The following is a 25852-nucleotide window of genomic DNA, read 5'->3' on the forward strand; positions in this document are numbered from 1 at the left end:
ACCCTGTCTAAATAAAGCATTCCATAGTATGCTAATGCTCCCTTTTTATGCCATAGTTTTGCTAAATGCAAATCCTTTAAGACGAGTCAGTCAACTTCAGAGATTCAGAGATAGATATTCAGTCATTTAAGAAAAATTATATGAGGTATTTGTAGTGGTTTGGTATTGTTTAAAGGTTGTCTTTCCATTGTTTATAAGTCTACTGATTGCTTTTAGTTACACTTATCAATACATCAGTCATACAGATAAGATAACATTTATTTCAAATAGAGGACCCATAATGGACAAAATCAACACAATAATTAGATAGATATATACATATCATACACATACAAAAACAAGACAAATTCGAGATAATACAATAACATATACAATATATGGCCAAAAGTAAATTTCAAATACACATTTTTGCTTAATATTTCATATAAAAACAAATTGTTTCAAAAAGATATTTTGAAGGCATTTCTTGTTAGATTGAAACAACGAAGTAAGTAAGTAATGAATACCTGGCCATTCACTGTGCCATAGTTATCAGTGTTTATGGACCATATGCATTATAGAAATAAGGTAAAAGATATATTGAGGAAAAAATATATATAAACTTTCAACTTATCTTAGGGGAAAATAATAATTGAACCAGTAGTTTGGTTTTTATTTTCAGACGAGGTCGCCCACTTTGGAGTTGTGAAGACATTACTCCTCGTACGCTAAATACTCAGAGTGCAGTACAGGTGGAATATTTCCTTAAACTTGTCATCAAATACTTTCAGGAGTTATCTCCTAAAGCTTTTGTAGAACAGAGATGGTCACAGGTGGCACTGCAAGTTGCCTTGTCTTGTTCATCTAGACATTATGCTGGCAGGTCATTTCAGGTTTGTTATCTGTTTGTTATCACTTTTGCCCTTTTCCCTTTTTGAGTTTTCAGAAGTACAGAACCCACCAGGTCAATGTGATATAAATCTAAACCCACCAGGTCAATGTGATATAAGTCTAAACCCACCAGGTCAATGTGATATAAATCTAAACCCACCAGGTCAATGTGATATAAATCTAAACCCACCAGGTCAACATGATATAAGTCTAAACACACCAGGTCAATGTTATATAAGTCTCAACCCACTAGACCAATGTAATCCAAGTCTGAACCTGCAAGGCCAATGTTATACAAAGTCTGAACCCGCAAGGCCAATGTTATACAAGTCTGAACCCACTAGGCCAATTTAATCCAAGTCTGAACCCGCAAGGCCAATGTTATCCAAGTCTGAACACACAAGGCCAATGTTATTCAAGCCTGAACCCACAAGGCTAAAGTGATCCAAGTCTGAACCCACTAGGCCAATGTGTTCCATGTCTGAAACCCACTAGGCCTAATTGTTCCAAGTCTGAACCCACTAGGCCAATTTGATCTAAGTCTGAACCCACTAGGCCAATGTGATCCAAGTCTGAACCCGCAAGGCCAATGTTATTCAAGTCTGAACCCACAAGGCCAATGTGATCCAAAATTTCTTCCTTTTTAAAAGTATTGCTGATAATACTTTATTTCAGCCAATTCAGGGCTTTCTTCTACAAAATACTCATCAGTGGCACACAAATCCAAGCAGTTAGAAGGCCACATCAAATACAAAGTTGAAGAAAATTAAAAACCGAAAAGTATCAAAAAAGTTGTGCCAAATACAGCAAAATAAGTCATCAAAGATAAGATACCAGGCTGATAATTTTGTATACCAGACGGGTATGCAAAGGCAAACTATTCCTTGGGGGTAGAAAACCCTAAGGGTTTCAAATGATTCAACATTTTATAAATATTCAATTTACAGAAAATTAACCTATCAGTGATACTTTATGTCATCACAAAAGTACTGACTACTGGGCTTGTGAAATCCTCATGAAAGAAACATTCACCAGCAGTGGCATCCACCCAGTGGTTGTAAATACTTATCAAAGATACCAGGCTAGCCTAGTAATTTAATCACTTTCTTAGTTAAGCAGTGTGGGGGGAAATTATTACTTTGTTCTTTGTTCTTCTCTCAGAATTTATATATCTGGTGAGCCTACCATCTAACCAATATGTTTGTCATAACTTTCAATAAGAATCATGTCTGGTGACCCCTACAATCTAACCAATGTGTTTGTCATAACTATCAATAAGAATCATGTCTGGTGACCCCTACCATCCAACCAATGTGTTTGTCATAACTATCAATAAGAATCATGTCTGGTGACCCCAACCTTCTAACCAATGTGTGTGTCATAACTATCAATAATAATCATGTCTGGTGACCCCCTACCATCCAAACAAATGTTTGTCATAACTATCAATAAGATTCATGTCTGGTGAGCCCTACCATCCAACCAATATGTTGGTCATAACTATCAATAAGAATCATGTCTGGTGACCCCTACCTTCCAACCAATGTGTTGGTCATAACTATCAAAAAGAATCATGTCTGGTGAGCCCTACCATCCAACCAATATGTTGGTCATAACTATCAATAAGAATGATGTCTGGTGACCCCTACCTTCCAACCAATGTGTTTGTCATAACTATCAATAAGAATCATGTCTGGTGACCCATACCTTCCAACCAATGTGTTTGTCGTAACTTTCAATAAGAATCATGTCTGGTGACCCCTACCTTCCAACCAATATGTTGGTCATAACTATCAATAATAACCATGTCTGGTGACCCCTACCATCCAACCAATATGTTGGTCATAACTATCAATAAGAATCATGTCTGGTGACCCCTACCTTCCAACCAATGTGTTGGTCATAACTATCAATAAGAATCATGTCTGGAGAGCCCTACCATCCAACCAATATGTTGGTCATAACTATCAATAAGAATGATGTCTGGTGACCCCTACCTTCCAACCAATGTGTTTGTCATAACTATCAATAAGAATCATGTCTGGTGACCCCTACCTTCCAACCAATGTGTTTGTCGTAACTATCAATAAGAATCATGTCTGGTGACCCCTACCTTCCAACCAATATGTTGGTCATAACTATCAATAATAACCATGTCTGGTGACCCCTACCATCCAACCAATATGTTGGTCATAACTATCAATAAGAATCATGTCTGGTGAGCCCTACCTGCCAAGCAATGAGTTTGTCGTAATTATCAATAAGAACCATGTCTGGTGACCCCTACCTTCCAACCAATATGTTGGTCATAACTATCAATAAGAATGATGTCTGGTGACCCCTATCTTCCAACCAATGTGTTTGTCATAACTATCAATAAGAATCATGTCTGGTGACCCCTACCTTCCAACCAATGTGTTTGTCGTAACTATCAATAAGAATCATGTCTGGTGACCCCTACCTTCCAACCAATATGTTGGTCATAACTATCAATAATAACCATGTCTGGTGACCCCTACCATCCAACCAATATGTTGGTCAAAACTATCAATAAGAATCATGTCTGGTGAGCCCTACCTGCCAACCAATGAGTTTGTCATAATTATCAATAAGAACCATGTCTGGTGACCCCTACCTTCCAACCAATATGTTGGTTATAACTATCAATAAGAACCATATATGGTGACCCCTACCATCTAACCAATGAGTTTGTCATAACTATCAATAAGAACCATGTATGGTGACCCCTACAATCCAAACAAATTTTTGTCATAACTATCAATAAGAATCATGTCTGGTGACACTTACCTTCGAACCAATGAGTTTGTCATAACTATCAACAAGAACCATGTCTGGTGACCACTACCATCTGATCAATGAGTTTGTCATAACTTTCAATAAGAACCATGTCTGGTGACCCCTGCCTTCCAACCAATGTGTGTGTCATAAATATCAATAAGAATCATGTCTGGTGACCCCTACCATCCAAACAAATTTTTGTCATAACTATCAATAAGAACCATGTCTGGTGAGCCCTACCATCTAACCAATGAGTTTGTCAAAACTATCTATAAGAATCATGTCTGGTGACCTGTATCTCCAACCAATGAGTTTGTCATAACTATCAATAAGAACCATGTCTGGTGAGCCCTACCATCCGAACAAATTTTTGTGATAACTATCAATAAGAATCTTGCCTGGTGACCCCTACCTTCCAACCAATGTGTGTGTCATAACTATCAATAATAATCATGTCTTGTGACCCCTACCATCCAAACAAATGTTGGTCATAACTATCAATAAGAATGATGTCTGGTGACCCCTACCTTCCAACCAATGTGTTTGTCATAACTATCAATAAGAATCATGTCTGGTGACCCATACCTTCCAACCAATGTGTTTGTCGTAACTTTCAATAAGAATCATGTCTGGTGACCCCTACCTTCCAACCAATATGTTGGTCATAACTATCAATAATAACCATGTCTGGTGACCCCTACCATCCAACCAATATGTTGGTCATAACTATCTATAAGAATCATGTCTGGTGACCCCTACCTTCCAACCAATGTGTTGGTCATAACTATCAATAAGAATCATGTCTGGAGAGCCCTACCATCCAACCAATATGTTGGTCATAACTATCAATAAGAATGATGTCTGGTGACCCCTACCTTCCAACCAATGTGTTTGTCATAACTATCAATAAGAATCATGTCTGGTGACCCCTACCTTCCAACCAATGTGTTTGTCGTAACTATCAATAAGAATCATGTCTGGTGACCCCTACCTTCCAACCAATATGTTGGTCATAACTATCAATAATAACCATGTCTGGTGACCCCTACCATCCAACCAATATGTTGGTCATAACTATCAATAAGAATCATGTCTGGTGAGCCCTACCTGCCAAGCAATGAGTTTGTCGTAATTATCAATAAGAACCATGTCTGGTGACCCCTACCTTCCAACCAATATGTTGGTCATAACTATCAATAAGAATGATGTCTGGTGACCCCTATCTTCCAACCAATGTGTTTGTCATAACTATCAATAAGAATCATGTCTGGTGACCCCTACCTTCCAACCAATGTGTTTGTCGTAACTATCAATAAGAATCATGTCTGGTGACCCCTACCTTCCAACCAATATGTTGGTCATAACTATCAATAATAACCATGTCTGGTGACCCCTACCATCCAACCAATATGTTGGTCAAAACTATCAATAAGAATCATGTCTGGTGAGCCCTACCTGCCAACCAATGAGTTTGTCATAATTATCAATAAGAACCATGTCTGGTGACCCCTACCTTCCAACCAATATGTTGGTCATAACTATCAATAAGAACCATATATGGTGACCCCTACCATCTAACCAATGAGTTTGTCAAAACTATCTATAAGAATCATGTCTGGTGACCTGTATCTCCAACCAATGAGTTTGTCATAACTATCAATAAGAACCATGTCTGGTAAGCCCTACCTTCCAAACAAATGTTTGTGATAACTATCAATATGAATCTTGCCTGATGACCCCTACCTTCCAACTAATGTGTGTGTCATACCTATCAATAATAATCATGTCTGGTGACCCCTACCATCCAAACAAATGTTTGATATAACTATCAATAAGAGTAATATCTGGTGAGCCCTACCATCCATCCAATATGTTGGTCATAACTATCAATAAGAATCATGTCTGGTGACCCCTACCTTCCAACCAATGTGTGTGTCATAACTATCAATAAGAATCATGTCTGGTGACCCCTAACTTCCGACCAATGTGTGTGTCATAACTATCAATAAGAATCATGTCTGGTGACCCCTACCTTCCAACCAATGTGTTTGTCGTAACTATCAATAAAAATCATGTCTGGTGACCCCTACCTTCCAACCAATATGTTGGTCATAACTATCAATAATAACCATGTCTGGTGACCCCTACCATCCAACCAATATGTTGGTCATAACTATCAATAAGAATCATGTCTGGTGAGCCCTACCTGCCAACCAATGAGTTTGTCATAATTATTAATAAGAACCATGTCTGGTGACCCCTACCTTCCAACCAATATGTTGGTCATAACTATCAATAAGAACCATATATGGTGACCCCTACCATCTAACCAATATGTTGGTCATAACTATCAATAAGAATGATGTCTGGTGACCCTTACCTTCCAACCAATGTGTGTGTCATAACTATCAATAAGAACCATGCCTGTTGACCCCTACCATCAATTAATGAGTTTGTCATAACTATCAATAAGAACCATGTCTGGTGACCCCTACCTTCCAGCCAATGAGTGTGTCATAACTATCAATAAGAACCATGTCTGGTGACCCCCCTACCTTCCAACCAATGTGTGTGTCATGACTATCAATAAGTACCATGTCTGGTGACCCCTACCATCCAAACAAATGTTTGTCACTACTATCAATAAGAATCTTGTCTGGTGACCCCTAACTTCCAACCAATGTGTGTGTCATAACTATCAATAAGAACCATGTCTTGTGACCCCTACCTTCCAACCAATGTGTGTGTCATAACTATCAATAAGAACCATGTCTGGTGAGCCCTACCATCCAACCAATATGTTGGTCATAACTATCAATAAGAATCAAGTCTGGTGACCCCTACCTTCCAACCAATGAGTTTGTCATAACTATCAATAAGAATCATGTCTGGTGACCCCTAACTTCCAACCAATGTGTTTGTTATAACTATCAATAAGAATCATGTCTGGTGACCCCTACCTTCCAACCAATATGTTGGTCATAACTATCAATTAAATTCATGTCTGGTGACCCCTACCATCTAACCAATGAGTTTGTCATAACTATCAATAAGAATCATGTCTGCTGACCCCTACCTTCCAACCAATGAGTTTGGCATAACTATCAATAAGAATCATGTCTGATGACCCCTACCTTCCAACCAATGTGTTTGTCATACTATCAATAAGAATCATGTCTGGAGACCCTTACCTTCCAACCAATATGTTGGTCATAACTTTCAATAAAATTCATGTCTGGTGACCCCTACCATCCAACCAATATGTGTGTCATAACTATCACTAAGAATCATGTCTGGTGACCCCTACCTTCCAACCAATGTGTTTGTCATAACTATCAATAAGAATCATGTCTGGTGACCCCTACCTTCCAACCAATATTTTGGTCATAACTATCAATAAGAATCATGTCTGGTGACCCCTACCTTCCAACCAATATGTGTGTCATAACTATCAATAAGAATCATATCTGGTGACCCCTACCTTCCAACCAATATGTTGGTCATAACTATCAATAAGAATCATGTCTGGTGAGCCCTACCATCTAACCAATGAGTTTGTCATAACTATCAATAAGAATCATGTCTGGTGAACCCTACCTTCCAACCAATGAGTTTGTCATAACTATCAATAAGAATCATGTCTGGTGAGCCCTACCTTCCAGCCAATGTGTTTGTCATAACTATCAATAAGAATCATGTCTGGTGAACCCTACCTTCCAACCAATGAGTTTGTCATAACTATCAATAAGAATCAAGTCTGGTGACCCCTACCTTCCAGCCAATGTGTTTGTCATAACTATCAATAAGAATCATGTCTGGTGACCCCTACCTTCCAGCCAATGTGTTTGTCATAACTATCAATAAGAATCATGTCTGCTGACCCCTACCTTCCAACCAATGAGTTTTTCATAACTATCAATAAGAATCATGTCTGGTGACCCCTACCTTCCAACCAATATGTTGGTCATAACTATCAATAAGAATCATGTCTGGTGACCCCTACTATCTAACCAATGAGTTTGTCAAAACTATCTATAAGAACCATGTCTGGTGACCCCTACAATCCAACCAATATGTTTGTCATAACAATCAATTAAATTCATGTTTGGTGACCCCTACCTTCGAGTATACTTAAAAATCTTCTCTGAAAACAAGAATAAATGTAACCTAACTATGCCAAAATTATCCAACAGTAGTCTTGTTTCAAAATTTTGTAATTTTTCAAAAGTGTAAGAATTTTGTGAGGAGAGGAGATATTTTCAGTTGATGATATGAAGCAATTCGAAATTAAATGGAAAAAAAAACACAAATAGGATGTTTTTATGATCAGTTGTTCACAGATTTAAATTATGTGTGTACAGGTAGTCAATTGCATGATTTGTCAGTTGTATACAATATTTGTAGATATTAAGAGCATTGAAAATCCGACCTTCAACACAGATGTTGGCTGACATTCTATCACGTCTTGTAGAGACTGTAGCTGAACAGGGAGATGATATGCAGGTATGCACAAATTCATTCATCAGTTATTTTCCTTGATATGATTATTTGTTTGATATATATTTTCATATATTTTAGGGTTCATCAAACTATGGAATTTATTATCCAATGAAATATACTTTTTCCATTGATTTCTGCTGTGCAGACTAAAATCAATCCTTGAAAGCATTTGATCTATTGATTTGTCTCAGTTTTAGCTCACCTTGCCCACAGGGCCAAGTGAGCTTTTCTCATCACTTGGCGTTTCGTCTTCATCCGTCATTAACTTTTACAAAAATCTTCTCCTCTGAAACTGCTGGGCGAAATGTAGGTGTTAAATGTTAAGAATGTTGAGCTCTACCTCTTGTTATTTTAGGTCAAAACTGTCAGACGACTTCTTTGAAGCAAAAATGATCAGCAAGACAAGATCTACAAAAAAGTCCACATGACCAAAATTGTTAGACGACTCCTACAGTTATTGCCCTTTAATGAAAATATTTACCAATTGTTTGCGTTATTGCCTAATATCTTAAAAACTATAATAGAAAAATAGATAGAAACAATAAAAGCAAAAATGATCAACAAGACAAGATCTACAAGGATTTTTTTTCCAATTTTTGTTGAGCCTGCGACTTTTGTCGCAGAAAGCTCGAAATAGGGATAGTGATCCGGCTGCGGCGGCGGCGGCGGCGTTAGCTAACTTCTTAAAAGCTTTATATTTTAGAAGGTGGAAGACCTGGATGCTTCATACTTTGTATATGGATGCCTCATGTTACGAAGTTTCCGTCGGTCACATGTCCAATGTCCTTGACCTCATTTTCATGGTTCAGTGACTACTTGAAAAAAAAGTTAACATTTTTTGTAATGTTAAATTCTCTCTTATTATAAGTAGCAGGATAACTATATTTGGTATGTGCGTACCTTGCAAGGTCCTCATGCCCGTCAGACAGTTTTCACTTGACCTCGACCTCATTTCATGGATCAGTGAACAAGGTTAAGTTTTGGTGGTCAAGTCCATATCTCAGATACTATAAGCAATAGGTCTAGTATATTCGGTGTATGGAAGGACTGTAAGGTGTACATGTCCAACTGGCAGGTGTCATTTGACCTTGACCTCATTTTCATGGTTCAGTGGTTATAGTTAAGTTTTTGTGTTTTGGTCTGTTTTTCTTATACTGTATGCAATAGGTCTACTATATTTGGTGTAGGGAATGATTGTAAGGTGTACATGTCTAGCTGGCAGGTGTCATCTGACCTTGACCTCGTTTTCATGGTTCAGTGGTCAAAGTTAAGTTTTTGAGTTTTGGCCTTTTTTTCTAATACTATATGCAATAGGTCAACTATATTTGGTGTATGGAAATATTTTATGATCTATATGTCAGTCGTGCAGGTTTTATATGACCTTGACCTCATTTTCACGGTTCATTGCTCAGTGTTAAGTTTTTGTGTTTTGGTCTGTTTTTCTTAAACTATAAGCAATAGGTCAACTATATTTGTTATATGGAGAATTGTTAAACTGTACATGTCTGCCTGGCATGGTTCATCTGACCTTGACCTCATTTTCATGGTTCATTGGTCAATGTTTAGTTTTCTTGGTTAATGTTAAGTTTATGTGACAGTTGTAATAAAGCTTTATATTTAGGACTATCAACATAATATCAATGATTAGTAAAGAAGGCGAGACATTTCAGCGTGTGCACTCTTGTTAAGGGGTTCATATTTTTTTTTTCAAAATTTTTCAAATTTCAAATTTTTGAAAAGTTTCAAGAAGAAATCTTCCATTGCACACTGACAGTATTTAGTAATATATTTTTATTTTTTGCGGTCGTATATTGGTATCACGTCGTCGTCAGCGTTGTCCGAAGACAGTTGGTTTCCGGACAATAACTTTAGTATTAGTAAAAAGAAATCTATGAAATTTGAACACAAGGTTTATAACCACAAAAGGAAGGTTGGGATTGATTTTGGGGGTTATGGTCCTAACAGTTTAGGCCAAAAGGGGCCCAAATAAGCATTTTTCTAGTTTCCAGACAATAACTTGTGGAACGGTGTATGGATCTCTCTGAAATTATACAACAAGTTTCCATACCACAAAGGGATGGTTAGGATTTGCTTTGGGGGGTTATGGCTCAAACCGTTTAGGAATTAGGGGCAAAAAAGGGGGAAAAACAAGGGTTTCCTGGTTAATGGACAATTACTTAAGACAATTTAAAAGCAGTGTAAGGAAGGTAATCCAAACACAACATTTTGATTACTTCCCTTACACTACTTTTAAATTATGTATAAAGAAATGTTGTATTGTCTTGAGATGATTAGCTGTCAATTTATTTTTAGAAGTTTCTATGAAGGAATATTAATTTTAGCCATGATTATGTATGTCATTTTCTATTTTAAGACTTTTATGATGTATTTAGACGGGTAATTATGGTTACAAACTCCATTGGAAATTTGAATTGAGATTATGACCATATCTTGAGGCAAAGAATTTTTTGGGGGGAAAATAGGGGGAGATGAAAAGAAATTGTGGGGGGTCAATTTTTTATCATTTCAGATTTCAGAAATTAAAAAGAAAAATTCTTCAAATATTATTTTTTTTGCAAAAAAAAGGGGGGGGGGGGGGAGGTCAATACGCAACAGCATAGTGTATTGCACAAAAGCAAAAAAAAAGGGTGGTAATTTTTTTTTTTTTTATTCTCCCGCTGTAGCGGTGGGGGCATTAAGTTTTACCCTTGTCCGTCTCACAATTGGTTTCCGTTCTCTAACTTGAGTTTGCCTCAGCCAAATGTTATAAAACTTATACACAATGCTTATTACCACAAAACACAGATCAAGTTTGAATTTTGGTGGCATCACTTTAACCGTTCTAGATTTATGCCCCTTTATAAATGGAAAAATTGCAAAATTTTTAGTTTCCGTTCTCTAACTAAAGTTTGCCTCTACCAAATGTTATGAAACTTATACACAATACTTATTACCACAAAAAACAGATCAAGTTTAAATTTTGGTGGCATCACTTTAACCGTTCTAGAGTTATGCCGCTTTATAAATGGAAAAATTGCTGAATTTTTAGTTTCTGTTCTCTACTTAAGTTAGCCTCAACCAAATGTTATGAGACTTACACACAATGCTTATTACCACAAAACTCAGATCAAGTTCAAATTTGGGTAGTGTCACTTTTACCGTTCTTCAGTTATGTCCCTTTCTAACCATATGATATGCAAGAGGGAGCATCATCTGTGTCCACATGTGGACACTATCCACATTTATTTTTTGTGGGGGGAGGGGGGGTAATTCGCAACTGCAAAGTGTATTGCACAAAAGCAAAAAATTGAATATAAACTTAAATCATATAACCAATTCTAAGTTCTTTGACTACAGTTATTCTGTGTCAAATATTTAATTACAATCCAAATTCAGACCTGTATCAAGCGCTGATATTGTGTCTATTTTTGCCCCAACTGTTCAGGGTTGGACCTCTGCGGTTGTATCCATCTGCGCTCGGCAAAGCAATTTATTAAGATCTTTGACCACATTTATTTTGTGTCAGAAACTTATATTATGTCAAAAATTTGATCACAACCCAAATTCAAAGTGTCAAGCTTGAATATTGTGTCCAAATTTGCCCCAACTGTTCAGGGTTCAACCTCTGCGGTGGTATCAGGCTGCGCTCAGCGAGCATTTTATTTTGTATTTTTTTACTATTATCTTGAAAATTATAATATAGATAAGTAGAAACTATAGAAAAATTATCAGCAGGATAAGATCTACAAATATGTCAACATGACTGAAATTGTCAGTTAACTCTTAATAGAGTTGTTCCCCGTTAATGATGAATTTTACTAAAAAGTGCCCATTGTTTAAGATGCAGGTTAGCAACACAGACTCTTTAGAGCCTCTAGTTCTTATTATCTAAAATAATAAGCTGTTAAGATGTATTTAGAATACAAACATCAACAAATAAATGTAAATATAACTTCCTAAAAGGCCAGTAATGGTTAAATGATTTTGATCTTCTACTTTCTGATTAACTTCACACTAAAAACGGGAAAAGATACATTTGTACCAAGAGGGACATCATAAACCATAAGTTGTGTAAAAACAGACAATAGCATCTCCATAAAGAAAAAGGACAAAAAACGAGCAAATACACCAAAAAATACACAGAAAATAAAGATTGAGCAGCACAACCACCACAAAATAAACCAGGGTGAACTCATGTGCTTTGGAAAGATAAGAAATGTCTTCTCTACTGGTGCCACCTGTCATGTACTCATTGCATGTACAAAGTTGGTGATAAGTCACATTGGTTAATGTCACAGTCATTAAAAAGAGAACAGGATTGTCGATACAACTAATGAAACTTATTCCTGGACATTTGTAACACAGATTTTTTACAACAATAAACCAGATCATGGTGGCATCTTTAAAAATATTTAAGGGATGACTTTAACTTTACCATTTGAAACCCTTGGTTCAGTTAATAGCTTCCTTGTAAGCAGCTGCTCTTCTTCAAAGAAATCATTACAGAAAAGCACCTTCCCTTGAATACTCTATACAATACGGTGACCTATACTTGTTAATTTCTATTTTTAGCTCACCTGGCCGAATGGGCCAAGTAAGCTTTTCTCATCACTTGTCCTCCGTCGTCGTCTGTTAACTTTTACAAAAATCTTCTACTGGGCCAAATTTAACCAAACTTGGCCACAATCATCATTGGGATATCTAGTTTTAACAAAAGTGTACAATGACCCCGCCTGCCAACCAAGATGGCCGACATGGCTAAAAATAGAACATAGGGTTAAAATGCAAGTTTTGTCTATTATTTTGTAAACCGTTATAAATAGAGAAAATCTGACACGAGCACAAATGTTCAGAATGTTGAGCTCTACCAATTGACCATATACGTCAAAACTGTCAGACGACTTCTAATATGAGTTATTGCCCTTAAATGACAAATTTTACCATTTTTTTTTCAATTTTGCCTATTATCTTGAAAACTATAATAGATAGAGAGAAACTTTAAATTTCACAAATGATCAGTAAGACAAGTTCTACAAATAAGTCTACACATGGTTGAAATCGTCAGTCAACTCCTTATTAGACTTATTGCCCTTTGATGATGATTTTTACCAATTTTTTGAGTTTTTGCCTTATATCTTAAATATGTAAATTATAATAGATAGATAGAAACTTAAATAAACAAAAATGATCAGCAAGACAAGATCTACAATTAAGACAATATGGAGGAAATCGTCTGACAACTCCTTATTGGAGTTATTGGCCTTTAATGATGATTTTTACCATTTTTTTTTAGTTTTGCCTTATATGATAAAAATTATAATGGATAAATAGACACTTTTAATCCCAAAAATTATCAGCAAGGCAAGATTTACTAACAAGTCAAATTTTGCCGATATAGTTAGTAGACTGTCACTCTTTATAGGAGTGATTGCCCTTAAATGAGGATTTTTTTTACCCTCTTTTGTGTTTTGAGCAAAAATTAAAGAAGATAGAGAGAAACTTAACAGACTAAAAGATCAGTAATACAAGATCAACAAAATAGAGATTGTTGTCATGAATTCTATTCTCGTCTACAATGTTGGAGAGAGTCCTTTATTGAATATGCACACATTTTTGTTAAGGGGCCAGCTGAACCCAGCCTCTGGGTGCGGGATTTTCTCGCTGTGTTGAAGACCCATTGGTGGCCTCTGGCTGTTTTCTGCTCTTTGGTCGGGTTGTTGTCTCTTTGACACATTCCCCATTTCCATTCTCAATTTTACATAGACCAAGGTGAACGACACAGGCTCTTTAGAGCCTCTAGTTATATTTACCCATTAAAATTTTGAAAATAACTTTATGAGAAAGTTTAATACTATGATACCATTATGAAGTCTCCCTTAAAACCCTAAACAATGTTTAGAAACTTTGCTCAGATCATATATATTTAATAAGTCAGCCAAACTGAAATAAGGGAGACCTATTGTGTTTGTCCAATTTCTTATTTAGAGTTGCCCAAACTGAAGGTTCAAAAACTCATTGTGATTAGGTATTTCCACCTTTCTAAGATGTGTGAAATATATGCCTTTTTTAGAACTATTTTCCAATTTTAAATGATTTTTCAAAGTATTCCAAGATCCAGACTTTTACAAGTATACAGAATTAGTATTTTCAAGCTACAGGTAGGTTAAGTATTCCAACCAACAGTGCCAGTGCAAAAAGGTGTTTTGATTTTTTTTCTTCACAGGGATATGTTACAGAAATTATGTTGACATTGGAAGCTGCAGTTGATAACCTTGACCTTGAAATAAGGTCATTTGACATCATGAAAGAAATTTTCAAATCAACACCTAATCTTCTGAAGGACCAAAGCAATGAATCTGCTAACAAGAGGTTGTCAGTCTTAGGACCAAGACAAGACGTTCAACAACATTCACGAAGTACAAGTTACTCAGTAACTGGTCCTGCCCATAGAATGAAACCATGTAAATATTAGTTCACAATTATTAGACCTGATCAACCTTGTGATTAACTTGAAATCTCACAGTGAAAATATTGACACTGAGTAACTGACCCTATTAAAAAAAGTTATGGTAATCAGTGTTATTAGCATTGGTGTTTGCTACTTTTTTGACAAAATTTACCCGACTTTTAAATCAAGACATTTCTGAGTATGTCAAAATATTTAAAGGCTAGTTTGGAATATTGTACATCATATGCCTGACACTATCAAAGCAGTATAAAATTTGTAGTAAATGTTTTTACCTGTGTCCTCCTATGGCAAAAGTAGGTCTAGTAACGGTGCAACTTCGTCTTTCATTTTGTCCATCTCTCTGTCTGTCATTCATTCAATCCATCTGTACATTTGTCTGTCAATCTGTCCATCAGTCTTTCCATCCATCCAATAGACCTTGGGTAGAAAACTTTCGTCAGTTTTCATGGCTTTTATGAAGGGAATGATTTTAAATTGGTCTGTGCAGCTTGATAATATTGAGTCCCTGTCTGTAAGCTATTTTAACATCTGCTGTGCAGATACTTCCTGTATGTCGATAGTTTGAAATTTTAAAACTTTCAATGTGCATGGAAATTTTTCATGAAATTTTTCTTGGCTTCTATAGAGCAAATTATTTTATATTTGGTTTGGAGCTTCATAGTGTTGACTTGTAGTGTGTTAACAATTTGTGTATCTGCTGTGCAACAACTTCCTGTTTGTCAATAGTTTGAAATCAATAGCATGCAGCTAAGAAGGTCAACCCTGGTATTGGTCTTGTTCCAAATTCAGATGTTTTGTATGTGGGAATTACTTATTATTGACCAATGACTTAAAGTACATTATAAATTTCCATTTATTACCATTCAATGTGTATTGAGAACTGGTCATTAATGCAGATCTTATACAGAAAAACAGGTCTAATACAGAATTAGTTTGAAGGTATTAGTTTGAAGAATTAACTGGTCTATAATTCAGGATTTAAACTTTCGTTCAAAAATAGAAATGTATATTATGAAATGTGTTAGCTTACAACAAGTTAAAAGTTAGATTTGTTGTTATTTTTCATATGTAGATATGCAACAGTACTAGATATTTAGTTGGTACATTTTTGTCTCGCCTGAGACATAGGGATTGCTTTTCCAGTGACGGCTTCTGCGTCAACAACTGTTAAGATTTCTGCTTAAGGTATAAAACCACTAATTCATAGCCCCATTGCTTTCTATGTTAATTTCTGCAATTTCAAGCATTAATGGCTTCTTTGTCTTAAGTTCAAATAAAGTGGCAGTTATTTCATGTCAAAACTGTACCTTATCCTGACTTGTGCTGAAAAAATCAACATACCTTTAATTGCAAATTAGAGCGTACTGGTTCCCGGAAGTTTGATAGTACAAAAACAGGAACTTCTGATCTGAACAACAGGCCAAATGAGCCCTCCTATAAAAATTTCATATACTTCTTTATTATTCAAATAAAACTTTCAACAAGGGTTCTACAGTGGTCCCAAGTCCCCAAGCTTTCATTTGATACTAAAACTACCCAAATATTTCCACTATTGACAAAGATACAGCTATGCGTAGGAACTATTTTGTTTAAAATATGTACTACTTTCTTGTATGTTCTTTCCGACCGGGCCTGAATTAGTGGTTCTATACCTATAACAGCACCAAACTTGTTATATTGACTTCTGCTTGACTTAATTTCCTTCTATGATCTATTTCTAGCATAGAAAAACACATCAAGCTTTTGTCAAAACACTATATCACTGAATTCAAGCTCAAATTGGACTGGTAGTAGCATATGCGTTAAACAAAGAAAACTACATATGGATACTAATAGTGACAGATATGACACTTTTTCAATTTTTACCAGTTCTGATTTGTTAATATCTACTCAAATAACAGTGTTCTTAACTATATGTCCTAATTTTATCAGAGATTCTTCCTTGAATATAAATACAGTGGTCCAAACATAAAATATAATTGATAATTTTGTCCCCCCTTTTTTCTACATGTTGGAAAAGGAGAGTGTTTTGGTAAAAAACCATACTTTTATGTATAAACATGGATCAACAAGAGCAATTTATGTATCTCCAAGCTAGACAACTTGCTAAAATGGTTATAAAATGCATTTCAAGTGAGATTTTGGAATTCCTATATAAGTACACACCAATTTTCCTTGAAATAAATAATTCACTAAGAAACACAATAAAACATGAACACTCACTAGATAATTTGACCAAAAACAATATTTATACTGAAAACTAGTCATGATATACAAGTCTCATTGGTTTCAGTGTTAGATAATCCAAAAATTAAAATTTCAGGTAAAATCTTAAATGTGTGCATGCTAAATGACCAAAAAAGGCTAAAATACCTTATTGTAGCATTTTGAGGGTTGTAATTTGACACTCACATAATTGTTACATAAAAAAAATAATGTAACATGATTTCTGACAAAAAATGTGACCAATTTTCACTGTAAAGGGTATGATTTTTAAAAATAGAATTTCACATGCCGGTCAGTAAAAGGTATAAAACCACTAATTCATAGCCCCATTGCTTTCTATGTTAATTTCTGCAATTTCAAGCATTAATGGCTTCTTTGTCTTAAGTTCAAATAAAGTGGCAGTTATTTCATGTCAAAACTGTACCTTATCCTGACTTGTGCTGAAAAAATCAACATACCTTTAATTGCAAATTAGAGCGTACTGGTTCCCGGAAGTTTGATAGTACAAAAACAGGAACTTCTGATCTGAACAACAGGCCAAATGAGCCCTCCTATAAAAATTTCATATACTTCTTTATTATTCAAATAAAACTTTCAACAAGGGTTCTACAGTGGTCCCAAGTCCCCAAGCTTTCATTTGATACTAAAACTACCCAAATATTTCCACTATTGACAAAGATACAGCTATGCGTAGGAACTATTTTGTTTAAAATATGTACTACTTTCTTGTATGTTCTTTCCGACCGGGCCTGAATTAGTGGTTCTATACCTTAAGCCAGTTTGGTAGGATCTACTTGTGATAGATCAATGATATTTTGTATGAAGTCGCATTACTATCAGTACATATCAGTTTGACTACTATTTTGAGGCCCTGCCCACTAGATCATGGTCCAATGACTGAATTAATAAGCAATGTTGCTGTCCATCAGATTGTCTTTTTCTGAATTTTATGCCGATAGATAAAGGCAACAGTAGTATACCGGTGTTCAAAAGTCATAAATCGATTTAGAGAAAACAAATCCGGGTTACAAACCAAAATCGAGGGAAACACATCAACTATAAGAGGAAAACAAAGGAACAACAGGAACACCGAAGTGCAACAAAAACAAATGCCAACACACATAGAAACGAACTATTTGATAACAACTGCCATATTCCTGACTTGGTACAGGACATTCTAAGATAAATTGGTGGGTTGAACCTGGTTTCATGGCATGCCAAACCTCCCGCTTTATGACAATGTTTAAAAATATCGCTAAAACACTACGTGACAGAAATACAGCACAAACACAAGTAAGAACATTCATAACAGAGAAACGCACAAACAAATAATATTATAGTCGACACAACATACAAACCACAGAACAACAACGAACATATTCTCCATCAACAAAAAACACTACAGGATTTCAAAAACAGTAACGCGCTTACGTAACTAACATGCAATCTGGAACTTTATACAATTATTTTCACAATATTGGTCCAAACAATTTTCATGACAATAATGGTATTGAAAGGCATTTTCATAATTATTTTGACTACAAACGATAAGACATAACAGATTATCCAACCTAAACCATAACAGAAACAACAAAATAAATCCATTAATGTTGGATGTACAAAACACCGAGACACACAGCACAGCAATGTAAATTCACATTCAGTATAATAGTCATATTCGGGAATATGACAATGATGGTATTGTACGGCAATTTTATAATTATTTGGACAACAAACGATACGATATAACACATTATTAAACCGAAACCATAACAAAAACACGTCGTATAGCAATGTAAATTCACTCTCGGTATAGCAGTCATATTCGGGATTAGATCAGATTAGGATAGGCGAGACATATCTTTGTGTCAACAGTTTATTTTTGGTAGTTTCTGACAAGTGGAAACATGTAATTGTATATAAATATAAATGTTAATTTAGGGCAAAAACTGAGACAACTGTTACTGATATGGTATTCTGAGACATGATATAAAATTGGATTTGAACAATACAAAAAGAATTAAGAAAATAGGATACAAGTGGTAAGATAAAAAACAAACATTATAGTGCAATGAACGAACAAGCACTTTGTTTAAGTCTCACCACTTCTTCCTATCAGTATCAAAGTCACTTCTCCTTATGATATTGAGGTAGTTAAAATCAATCATCAATAGTCTTTTCTTTATTTGATCAATATAATCTCTTGTCCACTGGACATGGTGTAATATTTTTATATAAGGTTGAATCTAGTATAAATCACTAAACATTCACTGGCAGTAATTGCTTTGAAGCACTCTCACATCTGCTTTCATTTTGGCATAGTAGACAAAAAAATGTAAACAGAAAAAAACGATAAATAATACAAGATCTACAAATTTATTAAGATTGCAGAAATAGTCAGTTGCAATTTAATGATGATTTTCACCCATCTTAAGCATATTTGGAAAAGCTGTAGTAGATAAAAAAAAATTGTAGACATCAAAAATTATCTGCAATACAAGATCAGTTTACTTAGATCTGCAAATATATCAACATAGCCCAAATTGTCATTCAACTTCTTAATATAGGCCTTATTGCCATTAAACGACTATTTTTACCCTTTTATGTGTTGGGCAAAAAAAAAACAGAAGAGAAAATGTAAACAATAAACAATATCAGAAAGACAAGATCTACAAATAGGTGAACAAAGCATAAAAGCAAAAAAGTCCACTTCTTAAAAAGTAATTGCCTGTAAATGGCGATTTTCACCTATTTATTGTATTTTGGGCAAAACAAACTGCAGTAGATGGAGAGAAACTGAAAACACAATGATCAGCAATAGAAGATCTCTAAAAAGAGATTGTAGTCATGAATTATATTCTAGTCTTTAATGTTGGACAGTGACCATTGTTGAAAATGCAAATAGATGCAGGTGAGCAACATAATTTTACTTGTCCTCTGACATTGGGTTCCTGATTGTTCCTGGTATACCAATTTTCACAGATTTCCTGGATATAGGATCCGATGAATTTAAATGATCAATCGACAATGTAGTAAACATTTTCTATAAGCTTTGTATGCAGACTTTGGCAAGACAATGAAATTGAATATTCACGGGTACACTTGTTTTCCTGATTCCAAGAAAATTTTTGCCTATGAAAATAGATAAATCCACAATAATTGTTTTTCGTCTTGAACATGCATGAAATATTTGACTCTGAACATAGGAACTACAGGTGAGGTGAGATCTCTATTATAATTTTGTAAGCCATCAGATTTAAGGATCATTTGTATAAACACTACAGCAGTACTTTAATTGAGATATAGCTTGTGTAAAGCATCTTTACTATAGATTATCAATGGTTTATCAAATGAGAGGATGTTTCTCAGCTACATCTCATAGTAGGGCGACAGGACTGACAAAATATCACTTGAGAAGTTGGATAATGAAAAATTATCACAAAAAAAGATCAGAGCAAAATTTTAGAAAATAACGATAATATGCTGCAAGATCATTTTGTATCTGTTAAAAAATTAAATCAAATTTATCAAAGAACATGAAAAAATATTGACATTTCTATTTAGGATTCCAGTTTTCTCACTTGGTACCAGAAAACCTATTTTCATATGGGCTTATTCTGTTTTTCAGATGATCTGAGATTAAGGAGTAGTACAGATGTAGAAAGTAGATTACGTACAAGTATGACACGATCAAGGAGTGCTCAGTCTTTGAAAAATATGGACCCGTCTGGAAATGAGGATAAATTGACTATTGTATCACAAATGTTCTGGATAGCTGTTTCCATGTTGGAATCTGATTATGAATATGAATTTATTCTAGCTGTAAGACTGCTTGATAAGGTAAGTAAACCAGGGGGAATAACTCTTTGGAGTTTTTTCAGGCTTTTTCATTATAAAGGATTGATTGATTGATGATTGCTTAACATCATTGAAGAACAAATAAGATAAAGAGTTGATTGTCAGCCAAATCTCTTTTTGAAACATTTATTTAATAAAGATTAGGCATTTGTGTTATCCATTTATATGTAGTTCAGTTGTTAACTTTTTCTGGTTTGGAAAATCATTACTTTCATTCATATAAAAAAGGAGATGTGATAAGAATGCCAATGAGACAACTTTCCTACACTGATACAGTATTTGACAATCGATTGGATAGACTTTTATCATCTATTGTTAAGTCAATTGGATTCAATTGTATGCTGCTGTAGGATCAATCAATTATTGTAGGAAAGTACTATCATATGTATTCAATTCACTTAATCTATTCAATCAACCCTTTATTCTTAGAGTTGATTAAGTTGTAATCGTTTAAGAGTTGATCAATTCAATCAACTTTCTCATCTGGTTTTCAAAGGTCATGACCGTATCAATCTTATTCAGTCATTACAATTGTTTGAGAGTTGATCAATTCAATCAACTGTCTCATCTGGCTTTCAAGGGTCATGACCCTATGAATTGTATCTGTCACCAAGGTCCAGAGCACTGTTAGATAAGGGGGAGCTAACTCGTATGTACTTGAACCAAGGGACAGGGGGCCAGTCTATCGCTAGACTTAATGTTCTGATAGGCATAGCTAAAACGCAAGGAAGGTTTTCATAATTTAATAAACGATAACAATTTTGATGAATGATGATAACAATCAATTAGTAAACAATGCCAAATAATAATAATTAAGGTACAAAGTATAAAATCTAAATATCAAATCCAAAGTAAAACTATTTCTCTTTACAATGTAAACAGTGTCTGTTCATTAACATGAAAGCGCTTTGACGAAATGTTTTCAAATTTAGATATGTTGTTTTCTGTGACTAAATGAAAGTCAAGTTCAATTTTCACGATTTTAGCTTTTCTCGTTGTAGAGTTGTAGACCTTTCAATAGCCAAAAATGATACTTATTATATGATTGAGTTATTTCCCTTTGAACAGAAATGGTGTAATTAATAAGTATAAGTATAGATAGTCTATCTATGATTGTATCTGTTCAATTGATTTTAGTCAGGATTTATCAAAAATTTCTTTATAACTATTTTTTATAAGTCATGCATGTTTTGAAGGTAGATGTCACAGTTGTTATGTGGTATTTTATTTTTGTTGTGTGTGTGTTAATGTTTAATTTTAACTTGATCCTGTTTAGGGGTCCAGATTTGCAAATATCATTTTCATTAGGTAATAATCTATTTTTATTAAAGGATATATTTCATTACATTACATTGTGTAGATAAAGTTGTTGACATTGATAGATAAGTTGCAGATCTATATTAGTTTGTGACAAATGAAAGAAAAAATATTGAGAACTATTAATTATATATATAAAGTTTGATTACACTAAGTGTTTTTAAATAATTTTCACCTGTTATCCAGATAACAAAGCATGTGGTAAATATCAATCACACAATTAAAATTGGAGTGACAGATTTATTTTAAAATTTTCTGTTTCCTAAGTGCTGTTGATGATAAGCTCTGTAGGACTGTATAAATATAGTTTGAAATTTACTTTTCATTATTAGACATTTTGAAGATAATTACAGATAAGTTTTATAGATTTTTAAAAGACATTGTATTAATGATAAATGATATTTTTGATTTTTTTTTCTCTTCTTTGATAAATTGTTTGAAGAATTTTGTGGTAGGTTTTTTTTTATTCTGTATAAACTAATTTTCTGAATGCTATATATATATTTTTTTTTTGATGAAGTGAACTCCTTTAAAAACTAAGCTTATATTGTCTATTAATAAACATGTATTTTTTTTAATTTTGGGCCCAGTTTTCAACTTGGTGTAAATCTGGGTCCAAAATTAAACTGTGTTTCATTTCAACGAATATATATAGGGTTCTTTCATATGCTGAATCTAAACCTGTTTTTAAATTTTGGATTTTTGGGCCCAGTTTTCAAGTTGGTCCAAATCAGGGTCCAAAATTAAACTTTGTTTGATTTCAACAAAAATTGAATTTATGGGGTTCTTTGAAATGCTGAATCTAACCATGTATTTAGAGAGTTTGGATTTTGGGCTCCTTTATCAAATTGGTCCACATTGAGGTCCAAAGGGTCTTAAATTAAACTTTTGTTTGATTTCATAAAAATTGAATTCGTGGGGTTCTTTGATAAGCTGATTCTAACAATGAACTTAGATTTTGGATATTGGACCATAATAGGTAAATGTCTAATTTCAAATTTTTCAGTTCTTTGACCACATTCATTTTGTGTCACAAACCTATGCTGTGTCAAATATTCAATCACAATCCAAATTCAGAGCTGTTTTAAGCTTAAATGTTGTGCCCATACTTGCTCAACTGTTCAGGGTTTGACCTCTGCAGGAAAATCTGGTTTGCTGTCACTCTGACAGCCTCTTGATTTTAAATCTCTTGTAAATTTAAGTTTAGAAATATCCAAATCAAATTTTACTGTTTAAATTACATTCATTTAAAGTCAGTTTACTGGGGTGAATTTCTGCAGTAGATGATTCTTCTTTTTTTAATGTAAAAATATCATCGCAGTGAAGTGTTATGTAACAGTACTGTGACATATCTGCTATTAAAGGGATTTCAATTGGAGCCCATTGAATTCATAAAAACTGTCAATGAACTTTATTGCAAAACAAGGTTTTGTGCTTCATGCCAATCTTATGAGACAAGCCATTTCCACCTGATTTTTACAGTTTGTTCTTATGTTGTGCTATTACATAACTGTTTCAGGTGAGGGGAGGGTCGAACACTCAAAATTATGTTTAACACTGCCTCCTATATGTGCCTATCCCAAGTCAAGAGTCTGTACTTTAGTGGTTGTTCTTTGATGCTGTCTCATAAATTTCTTTTTTATACGACCGCAAAAAAAAATTGGTGGTGGGGGGTAAAAATAAATTGGTGATGGGGGGTGGGAGGGGACAATTTTTTCTCCGCAAGATTTCAGAAATCAAAAAGAAAATCCTTCAAATTTTTGGCTCACATGGCCCGATAGGGCCAAGTGAGCTTTTCTAATCACTTGGCGTCCGTCGTCTGTCGTCCGTCGTCGTCGTTATCGTCGTTAACTTTTTACATTTTGAACTTCTTCTAGAGAACCACTAAATGGAATGAAATCAAACATGGCATGAATGTTCCTTATGAGGTGCTGACCAAGTGTTGTTACTTTGAAGCCGATCCATCATCCAAGATGGCCACCAGCTGGGGACAGTGTTTAACAAAGGACCCTATGGACAATACATACAAATGTCTTCTTTTAGAGAACCACTGAATGGATTGAAACCAAACATGGCATGAATGTTCCTTATGAGGTGTTGACTAAGTGTTGTTACTTTGAAGCTGATCCTTCTTCCACGATGACCACCAGCGGGGGGACTTCCTTTAACATAAGACCCTATTGGAAATACATACAAATGCTTCTTCTAGAGGTGCACTGAATGGAATGAAACCAAACATGGCATGAATGTTCCTTATGAGGTGCTGACTAAGTGTTGTTACTTTGAAGCTGATCCTTCTTCCAGGATGGCCGCCAGCAGGGGGACTTCTTTAACATAAGATTCTATTGGAAATACATACAAATGCTTCTTCTAGAGGTGCACTGAATGGAATGAAACCAAACATGGCATAAATGTTTCTTATGAGGTGCTGATGAAGTGTTGCTACTTTGTTGCTGATTCACTGTTCAAGATGGCCACCAGGATTTTTTTTATTAAATTACAGGGCCAATATTAAACCAAATTTGGCCTTACTCATTATAAGGGTATCTGTTATGATTTTAATCTATTTTAACATGATTTCCAAAACCAAAGTAGAATCAGGTGAGTGACACAGGCTCTTGAGAGCCTTGAGTTATTATTTTTTTTTTTGAAAAAAAAGGGGGGGGCAGGTCAATTCGCAACAGCATAGTATATTGCACAAACGCAAAAAATTGAATATAAATTCAAATCATATAACCAATTCTAAGTTCTTTGACTACAGTTATTCTGTATCAGAAACCTATTATATGTCAAATATTGAATTAAAATCCAAATTCATCCTGTATCAAGCGCGAATATTGTGTCCATTTTTACCCCAACTGTTCAGGATTGGACCTCTGCGGTCGTATCCAGCTGCGCTCGGCGAAGCAATTTATTTTAGATGTTAGAATGTGTGATTAACAAGTTAGATAATAATGTTTATCCTGAAATGGCAGTTTTACAGTTTCAGCTGCTGCATTTGCTCTACTATAGTTGAATTTCAGGACCCAGTTGTTCATCTCTTGGTTAAATATAACCCTTGGTTAATTTAACACGTTATATCTTTTAACAGAGGAACCAAGGGTTAAAATTCTGTTGTTCAACTTCTTTTTAACCCTTGGTTAAGTAACTCATGGTTAAATTTTCAATGCTTGTTTATTTTTTATCAAAATAAAGAATTATCAGCACTTTGCTTGGGTCCTAGAAAAACTGTTTGGTCAATAAATATGACTACTTGCAAAAAAGATACACTTTTCAGAGTCTAAATTCATTAAATAGTACATCAACAATGCGTACCAGAAGGAGAGCACCTTTTGTTTGAAAAGAAGTGTTGATCCTTGAATGGTACTTCATTATAGAAAACTAAATTATAGTTAAATATTGCTGCATGAATTTGTTTATTGACATACAATATAACTGGATAAAAAGATGTTGATTTGATTGTTACTATTAGATTCAAATATGAGAGTAAACCTCGATGCAAAAAGGGGGAAGGACTGTAAAACTAAATAATCAGTTTTTAGATTCTAATGGCCAATGAAAACGAAGAAAATGTTTAACCAAACTTTTAGTGACCTTTCCAATCGTGCAATAACAATGCTCCTTGGTTAAATTTATAACAGAGGTCTGAAGCAAGGTAAAAACTGAATCATTTAACAAAAGATTAACAAAGGGCTAAATTTAACCACTGGATGAACAACAGAAAGTAACTTAGGGTTAAATTTTAAACAAAGGTTATGATATTTAACCCTTGGTTAAAATTTAACCAAGAGATGAACAACCAGGTCCTGATGT

General features: G+C 34.7%; 1 protein-coding gene and 2 long non-coding RNA genes across 5 annotated transcripts in view; 1 reads left to right on the forward strand and 2 right to left on the reverse strand.

The window, feature by feature from the left end:
* LOC127716465 (protein furry homolog) overlaps nucleotides 1-25852 on the forward strand; it is a 631222-nt gene that overhangs the window by 350635 nt on the left and 254735 nt on the right. For both annotated transcript variants that reach the window (XM_052222678.1, XM_052222679.1), the window contains exons 38-41: nucleotides 662-872; nucleotides 8074-8172; nucleotides 14393-14630; nucleotides 20493-20704. In XM_052222678.1, coding sequence (XP_052078638.1) covers nucleotides 662-872; nucleotides 8074-8172; nucleotides 14393-14630; nucleotides 20493-20704 — 760 coding nt within the window. The remainder of the gene's footprint in view (nucleotides 1-661; nucleotides 873-8073; nucleotides 8173-14392; nucleotides 14631-20492; nucleotides 20705-25852) is intronic.
* LOC127716526 (uncharacterized) overlaps nucleotides 1-25852 on the reverse strand; it is a 331247-nt gene that overhangs the window by 135707 nt on the left and 169688 nt on the right. The window lies entirely within an intron of this gene.
* Nucleotides 1-25852, reverse strand: part of LOC127716520 (uncharacterized) — a 157635-nt gene that overhangs the window by 59830 nt on the left and 71953 nt on the right. The gene's annotated exons all lie outside the window — the stretch shown is intronic.

This window comes from Mytilus californianus, unplaced genomic scaffold, assembly GCF_021869535.1.
Source record: "Mytilus californianus isolate M0D057914Y unplaced genomic scaffold, xbMytCali1.0.p SCAF_9, whole genome shotgun sequence".
NCBI classification, from domain to species: domain Eukaryota; kingdom Metazoa; phylum Mollusca; class Bivalvia; order Mytilida; family Mytilidae; genus Mytilus; species Mytilus californianus.